The sequence below is a fragment of the Anneissia japonica genome, unplaced genomic scaffold (assembly GCF_011630105.1).
Source record: "Anneissia japonica isolate Jap-2015-1 unplaced genomic scaffold, ASM1163010v1 scaffold1812_len1207588_cov181, whole genome shotgun sequence".
Taxonomy (NCBI): domain Eukaryota; kingdom Metazoa; phylum Echinodermata; class Crinoidea; order Comatulida; family Comatulidae; genus Anneissia; species Anneissia japonica.
The window spans coordinates 945,999-955,723 of NW_022726379.1; the positions used below are offsets into that span (position 1 = coordinate 945,999).

General features: G+C 37.2%; 1 protein-coding gene across 3 annotated transcripts in view; it reads right to left on the minus strand.

The window, feature by feature from the left end:
• Window positions 1-5,122: 5,122 nt before the first annotated feature.
• Window positions 5,123-9,725, minus strand: part of LOC117113153 (carbohydrate sulfotransferase 1-like) — an 18,106-nt gene continuing 13,503 nt past the window's right edge. For 2 of the 3 annotated variants that reach the window (XM_033256406.1, XM_033256407.1), the window contains exon 2: window positions 5,123-7,791. In XM_033256406.1, coding sequence (XP_033112297.1) covers window positions 6,550-7,734 — 1,185 coding nt within the window. In that variant the 5' untranslated portion in view covers window positions 7,735-7,791 and the 3' untranslated portion in view covers window positions 5,123-6,549. Of the gene's footprint in view, window positions 7,792-7,913; window positions 8,194-9,725 lie in introns of those variants that run through there. The other variant, XM_033256405.1, reaches the window with a different exon arrangement.

Sequence of the window (9,725 nt, forward strand, 5' to 3'; positions counted from 1 at the left end):
TTTTGACGCACTCCGTTCTGTTGTGTGTGTGTCTGCTGTTGAAAACAACCTTCCTAATTTTGTGACTGGCTATGATGACTGAGATGGACCGTGTTGACTTATTAATAATATTTTGTTTGGGATGGAAAAAAGGAGTCAATTTTCCAAAAATGCTCCATCAGCAAATAGGTTAGTGTGCGCTGTGGACAGTATGGCTATGGAATTTACTAACCACACAGTCCGGAATCAGGTGATTAAGTCGCAAAACTTTAGCTGCATTTGGTGGATTAAGTCGCAAGAATTTAGCTTCGTTTAGTGGCGCCATTTACTCTAGGTAGACGGCGACCGGTTTCGTTACCGGTTGGTACATTTCTTACAAACATCCATGCAAAGGCCTGTCAAAGTTGAGACGGGAGCCGGGTTTTTATCGATGTTTGCCATCCTTATGTGAGCCATCGTAAATTCATGGTTTATGTTACGTTCAATTTAAATCTCCAAACTTTTGAAGCTGAGATATTCTATGAATGAAGGCTGGTATCGCAGGTTAGAATTTAAAAACGGGTGACCAAATAATGAATTAGGTGCTAAATGTTGATTTAATGCTGGGTAAGTTAAAAACAGACATTCCGTCCGAGTGGGACTCATTAAAAAATTTGAGGGGGTTCGCTAGAAAACAGGGGGGTTCGCTAGAAAAGGGGGGTTCGCCCGAACCATAACCCCCCTCCCCTGGCTACGGGCCTGCTAGTGGACCTTTCCTATCATACGACAAAATTTCTACCCCTCCTGTTATATACCCCTACATTTTTGAGTGATTAGGAGATCAGCTTTATCCACCATAACCAGAGATGAACTTTGTTGGGTTTCTAACGTTAAACAGACTATATATGTTCTATTAGATTTTCGTTGAAATGTGGTTATCCCAAAATATTAATGATATAAGCATGTTAATTCTGAAATTAAACTTACATTGACAGAAATAGAACGACAGATTTTTAACCATAGCCACCTCCGCCCACTGAGTTGGTGCTTCTGTAAGCGCATTTTTTTTAAATGCCTCAAAGAAAGTCAGCCCCGTATCCAATGGTGTTGGAGGGGGCAGGGGGCCATGCTATATTCTAATGACTCCTCAAAAAGACAGTTCGGCAAAAATGATCGATTTTTTGTGTCAGAATGCCCCGTTTACTAACTGTAGGCCTAAAGAATGATTTGAAAGGGTTCGAGTAGGCCTAATATAAATGATCTTGATAATGACTGGAGAACTCTTGCCTATACAAGACCCAGTTAAAGAAATGCAAATTAATATAAATTTCGTTGAATATTATTCGTTCATACGGTCACTATGTCGGTTAACCGTCTATAGGAAAATGCTACGTGCAATTTTAAAAGACAAACATTTTTTTAAGTTAGTTTATGCTATAAAGAAACGTGGAAAGAGACGCAAGCCTGGAAAGCTTTTTGAATTACAAGTTACGATAGCGCACCGTCTGATGAGACGTTTAAGCAGTTGGTCACGTGTTCAATGTGGCCCTCGTGTGCGTTAAAAACAGCAGCGCACACTTCGAAAAAAGAGTAGGGAATTGTATCCATCTGCAGGCCTACTTTCCAATTCACCACCGGAGGGACCCCACTGAAAACAAGGGGTTCTATGTCTCATACCGTATTCCTCCCAACCCCTCCCCCGTATACATATGTATACATATTATTACTCATTTCAGGCTTTATATTTTGGTATTTATGGCAAGTTTAGATAAGGAACTGTATTTATTTGGAATTAAAAACCATCGGATGAATAGTTAACATGTTTTATTTCTTTGCTGTTTACATAAGTAAACTGTATGATGCCCAGTCTGTATACGTTCGAATTTTATGAAATTAAAATATATATATAGGCGACATGCGGAAGGCGGTTTGACGCAGCAATCTCCATTCAGGTTCTGAACCTCTTCGAGGGTTCGAAGCACGCAGACCATTCTCAGCCAGCCACATGCTTATAGTTACCCCTCTGCAGCTTGAACGGTTAATGGTCTGTAAAGTGGCTTCACGCTATGTTTCAGCCCTAAGTGTGAGTGTTTCATGGCTTGTAAATTTCAGCCCTATAGGTGTGGGTATTTCATGGCTTATAAATTAATACTTTGTGGGCCCCAGCCGTCAATATTGACGGTAACATCAGGCCTGATATTCCAAGATAAACAAAAAAATAATAGTCAAAAATAAGGTTTTGAACAGAGGGTGGACAGTGAGGAATGTCTGTCGTGCCTATTTTTTCTTCTTTTCTTTATTATAGGTCTATTTATGTTATTTTGTGCATTATGATAGCCAATAAAATAAACTAGCGTATTCAGTAATAAATAGGCCTATGTAGAATTACCATTTTTTAAATCAAAGTTTCTTTTGGCGCTGGATACAGTATCTGTTAAAATTTTACAAAAGGATGACCACATTCTGTGCAAGATTAGTTTCAATGAACTATGCAGTCGAAAATGTCGAATATAAAATTATATTTTTTTTAGGTAATGAAACTTCAGATGCAATCTTACCGTAACATTTTACATTTCAACTAGTGTAATCTATCGGAAACTCTACAAACGCCCACTCCGATCTAATTAGCGCCTTCTTCTCGACTGTAATGGAGTTCTTTATGGACTACCAAATTCTGTAACTAGGAAACTACAACTCCAGCTGATGTCGCTGCTCGTCTTTTTTGTGGTACACCCAGATCCCAACACATCACTCCTACACTTCGTCTTCTCCACTGGCTACCCATCAAACAGCGCATCGAATTCAAGATTTTACTTTTTGTTTATAAATCTATTACTGTACGTTCGGCTACATGTTCACGCACTCTGAGATCCACAACCAGTTCATCTATATTCTACTGTCCACCCAGCCGTTTAAAATCTTTTGGCAAGCGTTCATTTAGTGCCGTGGCCCCAAAGCTTTGGAACACATTACCTGCTGCAAGTCTCCATCTATTTCCGTGTTTAAAACGAGGCTTAAGACCCACCTGTTTTGCTCTTTTTATTCAGTTTTCCTTTTCTGCCCTTTTCTTTTTGGATAGGATAGTCAGATGCCAGTGTCACTAGAGCTCTTGTAAATCATGTTCCAGCGATCCCTCATTCATTTGGGTCTCAAAGTGCTGGAGAACAGAGCAGTGGCACTGGTTCCTCCTGCAGTCTTCTCTTTGTCTCTGTGGTTGTTTGCTTTTGTTAGTCTCAGGATATTTCTCGTTTTTTTTTGTTTTGTTTTCTGCTTCCAAGACTTTGCATTTCAAGCGCATAGAGACTACTGTAATATGCGCTTAATAAATATACAGCCATTACAATTACCATTACCTCTGGGTCTGGGTTCCAAACGATATCCTTCCCCAGTTGGTCATTTTCGCACACCTTCCCACCAACTCCTTTTTTTAACCAATGGCATTCCTGATTTGCCGATTTGGCATAACTTTGACAAGATAAACTTGAGCTCCATTTCCTCTTTCCATCTTTATTTCACATGTCAAACTTCAGTAAAAACATATTAACTGAATCTATGGTGTCTATGAATTACATCTACACAAATCATTTCAAAATAATTTTTTTTTTGTATCAATAATCTTCAATGATTTCTTGTTTTGCCTTTCCTGCGTTGGCTCTGTGAAATCTTTGATCTTAATACAAAAAGTCAAAGTACAAAAAACGTAAGAAATTCCAGCAAAATGTCCCTTTTCAAGTAAAGGTCTAGTCACGGGTCTATTTTTATTCACGGATCAAATATTTGGAATGAGCTTTTTGCTAAATTTGGTTTAAATAGAGATGATGTAGATACATATTAAGAAACCATTGCTTGAGAGTTGTGTCTTCCGGAAAATGCCGACAATTGTGGGCCACCCCTAATTTAATTGTAATGTTTTGCTGTCTTTCCATGTATTCTGTGTGTATATGTTTTTTATGTTTGGTATTCAAACTGACAATCAACCGCTTGTTTAGATGCCTATGTAATATTTAATTTATGAATAAATGTTATTATGTTATGTAAAACAAATACAGTATCAATTTTAACGGTAAAGAGGAAGAATCTGCAAATGTGAAAACAAGTTTCCCCAACCGGAATTAGAACCCGGGACCTTCTGCTGTCTATGAATAGGCCTTACCCAACTGTGCCATATGTTTCATTCGACAATTCAAATCCGATTAAAGCAACTAATCCTTCACAGCACTAGTCCTTGATGCATGGAACCAGAGAACAATATGACAATAATTGAGTAACTGTACACTAATAATAAATAATTCTTGAAATGTTTGAATATTTTATCAATTTTGTTTTATTTGTAGCTTTTCAATGATTCTTTAAATTATTTAGCCTTTCTTGAAGTTGTAACTTTATATTTTATTTTATTTTATTTTACCCCCATTTTTAAATATTTCACTATGTGGTTAAGGCCAACCTATTGTTTTGTAAGGATTGCTGATGTATTCTGTATAATTTATTTGTCATTTGTAAAATATTTTACTGTACTTTGTAATACATTTGCAAGGGTCCGCTCATAAATCAATAAACAGAAATAATAACTAGATAACAATATCAGGTATTAAACTATCCCTCGCTGCACACCATGGTTTATCACAAAGTTTGAAGACAAACTTGAATTGAATTAAATTATCAAAAATCTCTCCATTGTTGGTAAGTTTGAGATAATTTTTGTAACAAATCAATATAAACGCATTTTGACTACGATTGAATTTGTTTAAAATTTGTAATTAGACTTTTTATATATTTTTCTTTTTACTAGTATATTTTTCCTTTTTTTTCTAGTAAGTTTGTTCCGAAGTTCATTCTGGGCACATAAGAATAACAGTTGACACCAACAGAGATACCCAGGTTGACAAGAAGTAAATGTTGAATAATTATTATAAACGTTTTATATCATGTAGTGTGCCTATACAATAAAAATTTGGTCGTTTCTTTTGAAAAAGATATCGTGAAAGTTGCATTGCAAGATTTATGATACATGCCCTCTATCGGAACACAATCACCAACAGCACTTGTGTCCGCTTCTGCCGAGGAAATAGTTTTATTAGTTTGTCGTTATGGGACTATATTGATTTCATCATGACATTTCAATATTCTCGGCTTGTATACCACAAATACAACATTCCTGTTCTGAAACTCGAATTTTTTTTTATTGCAGCCATAATGTACATTTACTGTAGTTGAATAAACTTATTTAATTCACAACACAATAAAATTAAACTCCAGTAAAGTATAGAGAAAAATAAGTGAAATGTTACTCTATTCAGATCAATTTTACAGTTTCATTTCATTATTTCAAGAATAAAGTTCACTCTTTTACGAGTGAAAATTCACTCGAGAAATATTGTGAAATAAGCGTAATCTCTGTAGGCGTACGTCTTATACAGTAAAATTCACTCGTTTGCATTTTGGGCGTTATATTTATTAACAAGTATTGTGCGATAAGGATGAATTTGCGTCCTCAAAATATCATAGGAGTGATGTTTTGCCCTACCTGACGTGTTAGTCTAGGATCATGGTTTTTTTTTTCTTGTCCGTTTCTTTTTTCTTGTCCGTTTCTTTCCGTTGTTGTCAAGCGCCTCGAGGTTGGTCCAACAGGAGGCGCTATACAAATTGCAAATTATTATTATTATTATTATTATCATTATTATTATTATTATTATTATTATTATTATTATTATTATTATTATTATTGGCAAGTGATTCGGGTAGGGCAAAACATCACTCCTAAGTATATTGTGCGTGTTTGAATTAAGTAGGCTTAAATTAAAACAAGGCATAGGCCTACGTGTAACTGTATTGCATCAAGATCAACATGTTTCTGCAGCCAATAAAACTATTGATATTAACTTTGTTTGAAGGGAGTGTAAGGTCTGTTTTAATCTATAGAGCAAAATTTCCAGTCTATACTTTATAGATGATGAATAGATCTGCATATCTCTATGACGATAAATGTTTGGCCTAACATACAACAATAAATGATATCTTCAGATATTGGTTCTATTTTATGAGCAAGACATTTAGGAAACAATTTAGTTACTATAATATGATAATATATTAATCTGCCTCTATGATAATAAATCATTTTAGAACGAATTCAAATGTGGAAAGGTATAAAATAGCTTTTAAATTAAACATTTTCTGTTTTACATTTCAGTGAATCAATCTGGAACCACAATAAAGTTACGTCCGTACCTCAATATGCATTGTTTAAATAAAGTAGGGTAGGCCTATGATTGTCACTACACATCATTAGAGTAAAGTCCTCACCCCTACCCCCCCCCCCGCCAACCATGCATCGGTAGTTATGGAATGACAACGATATGATAATATTAAGAATTTTATAAGTAATTTTTACTGGTAACACACATATCTGCAACATAGGTCTCAAATCACTGCTTTTGAGTAGTCCAATCCACACCTAATGACCACCGCATTAGGACGACCAACCCAACCGCACTCCGCCAGTTTTTTAGTTCTCATTTAATGACATCAAACATCACATTATAGGCGGCCTATATCATAATAATATGTGACTTTATTATCCAACTTTTATTTTCATAATTTGGCAATAAGTTTATATTTTGGATCCCGTAGTTGTCGTTTGGTTTTTGCTTCAATATATCCGGCTTTGGCCATCATGGCTTTACACGCTTCCTGTACAACATCAACTGCTGAAAAAGGTGCTCTGTAACGCCAGGCATGAGCTACAGCTGTTGAATTCTTCTGCAGCCCATACAAACGATCTCTAGTCGATTGTATAACATGATCACTAGCTGTGTTATTCAGAATCCATCGCCTGACACTTGGAGTCATGGACAGTCCCATGAATTTGTACATTTCCTGAGCTGCTTTGAGAGGTTGCATTGCAATATCTTCGTACCTGACAATGTGGTACTTCCCTTTCATCCACGTTGGTGACATCTCTGCCAATTGCATGATGCCATCCGTCGACTTGCACGTGTACACAATATCATACAATTTCATTGAACGATCTGGTGGTCGATTCTTATTAGCATCCAGGCGCGAGTAATAGAGCGCTCTTGGATCACGTACAAGATGTATGATCTTTACATTCAGTGACGTGTCCTTTAATAGCTCCTCTAATGACGTCACGTTCGCGATTCGGATCACTTTTATGAACTTATGTCTGTACGAACGGCATATTTCTGACACTTTCTTACCGACTAGCGGCGGACATTTTTTGATCATCCATCGGTTCTCTGAAGCAGGTCCGATAGAATCTGTGTTAATAGAAGGGCATAAAGTCGGGGAAATAAGGCTTTTGCTAGAGATCCTATGCAAAATATCTGCACTAGTTCGTTCGGCCCAGTGGTGCATGTTGTCAAACTCACAGCGAAACATATGTTTCAGTGCCGTGGCAGCTTTTTGCTGATCCACTCGTTGAACACCAAGGAATTTCAGTGGTTCAAATAGGTAGAATACTTCTTCATGCTGGTTAAAGAATTGACCAGTAAGTGATGACCCTGATCTCCACGACGCCAATAAAATGACGTTTGTTGAACGCGTCAGTTCTTCTGGAGATTTTTGAAAACTGTCGGCTTTTAGAAAATGCGTGAATTGTCCATCAATGATTTCTGTTGGCGAGCCTTCCTCAAATTCCTTTGGATATAGGTATGTGTAGTTAGACACTGGTACCTGGAAGCGAATAACAAAGGCAATACCTGCTGTCAATGCAAGGATCAGCAGCAGATACCGATGACGTAATCGCAAAGAGTACATAATGATAGCACAAGCAATCAGTAATGCATCGAAATGTAAACCACCATCGTTCCCGATCTGAAAGTAAACAAGAGAAACGTATTAAATAAGCGTTACATTTTTTATTGGTTATCGCGACTTCATTAAACATCATTCCTTCTATTTTTCTGCATCCACACCTCTTTGAGCACCTCGCTCACCAGTCGAGTAAGAGAGCTCATGTAAATATTCCCGTATAAAAGCGCAGAGAACTGCAACACGTAGGCCTAGCAAATCCGAAAGTTTGATAGTACATAACCTCCATGTTGAAAACCTCACAATTATAAGTGGGACAGTTTCATTCCCAATATGCCAAAACTGAGTATCATTCTAGAGCATCATCCGAGCACAACATAAACTTGTTAGTTATCATTTTTAATATCCCAACGAATACATTATTATCCATGCTTCTGTGTTGTTCTCCACCGACAAAATATTAGCACAAAGTTCATAAAAATATTCGTGACTCACAGAATAGCGGAGGTCAAGTAATGAGCAGTAGGTCTAAAAATAGACTTTACAAGATGACGTTTCGCTAATCAAAAAAACCTGTCTACGAAGCTGTAGTCAAAAATATGAAACACTAAATTATAGACTTAATTAATTACCGGGGTGGAATGCGAACATAACCATATCCTGTAATTTTACCACGCAAGTGGTTTTGGCATTCATGGTAAGACATAAATGCCTTCAGAAATTGTGCCATTAGTAAACATTTCATAATAATTTCCTCCCTACACGTAAAATATCAAGTATGTTTTGTAAATTGTGCAATATAAGTAAAAAGCTGGAAATGCTGCGGTATAGGCCTATGTCATTAAGAAAACACTGGTAAATATGCAGATAATGAAAATTGAATTTTATTTAGGCATATGGCTAAAAGCGCATTATAGAGATACCGTATGCGCTAAAAAACCACATCAGGGACGTACTGTAGCCATGATTTTGAAAGGTGGGGTGGGGGTGTTGTGAGTACTTAAAACCCCGGTGAGGTCTAGGGGCGAAGCCCTCTGGGAAGTAGCGCACTCTGAACGTTTTTAAGACTGATAAATACCGTAATATTAGTAGGCCTACCAATAAGCATAATAATAGCTCACAACAGTGGTGGATCCAGGAATTCGAAAGAGAGGTGAGGAGGGGACTTTCAGAGACTAAAGAACCACCCACCTTAACCCCAACATGGTTGGGGCTAAAGAGTCTTTCCATATGGTTCCAACACACTTTTTTGCCCGACCCCCTTGAAATCCACCTGTTGTGGTGGGGGGGGGGGGGGGGGGGTCTACCTGAGTTAACTTCACAGTGATATTTTTGGCTCCGCGCCAGCATTTTGGGATGAGTTAGAGCAATTTGAAATTGTCATGAGATTTTGCTAAAAAACCCACCTTCTGACAGACAACTGCTTATATCTCTCTTGAAACTCAACGTATTTTTTTTATCAAAGAGAAGTGGAATTATATAGTAAAATATTCGATTTTTGAGGATATTTATGGCGGCCATCTTGAATTTCAAAATGACTACGGTACCATCCTAGCTTTTCGAAACCTTGTTTATTGTATTCAGAGAGCCCAAACACATATGATTAGATCAAAATTTACCATTTTCCATAGAGGGGATGTGAAATTATACTGAAATATTCAATTTTTGGCCATTGTTAAGGCGGCCATCTTGAATTTCAATATGGCTGCCATTTTACGTTTTCGAACCTGTCTCATTGGCTTCAGTGACCCTAATAACATATAGTTAGATACCAGATTTGCCCTTTTTCATTGGATATAGGTGAAGTTATGAGCCAATATCATAATATTGGCGCCATTTTGAAAATGGCCGCCAAAAAAATGTGTTCCGGCATTTTTCTGGAGGTTCTCCATCGCTCAATTTCTTATTTCATGCTCCCCATACAGGGAATTTATTCATCAAACTCCAGGCCTCCGGCCCCTTGTAAAACAAAATTATTACAAATTAAATAAGCGTGC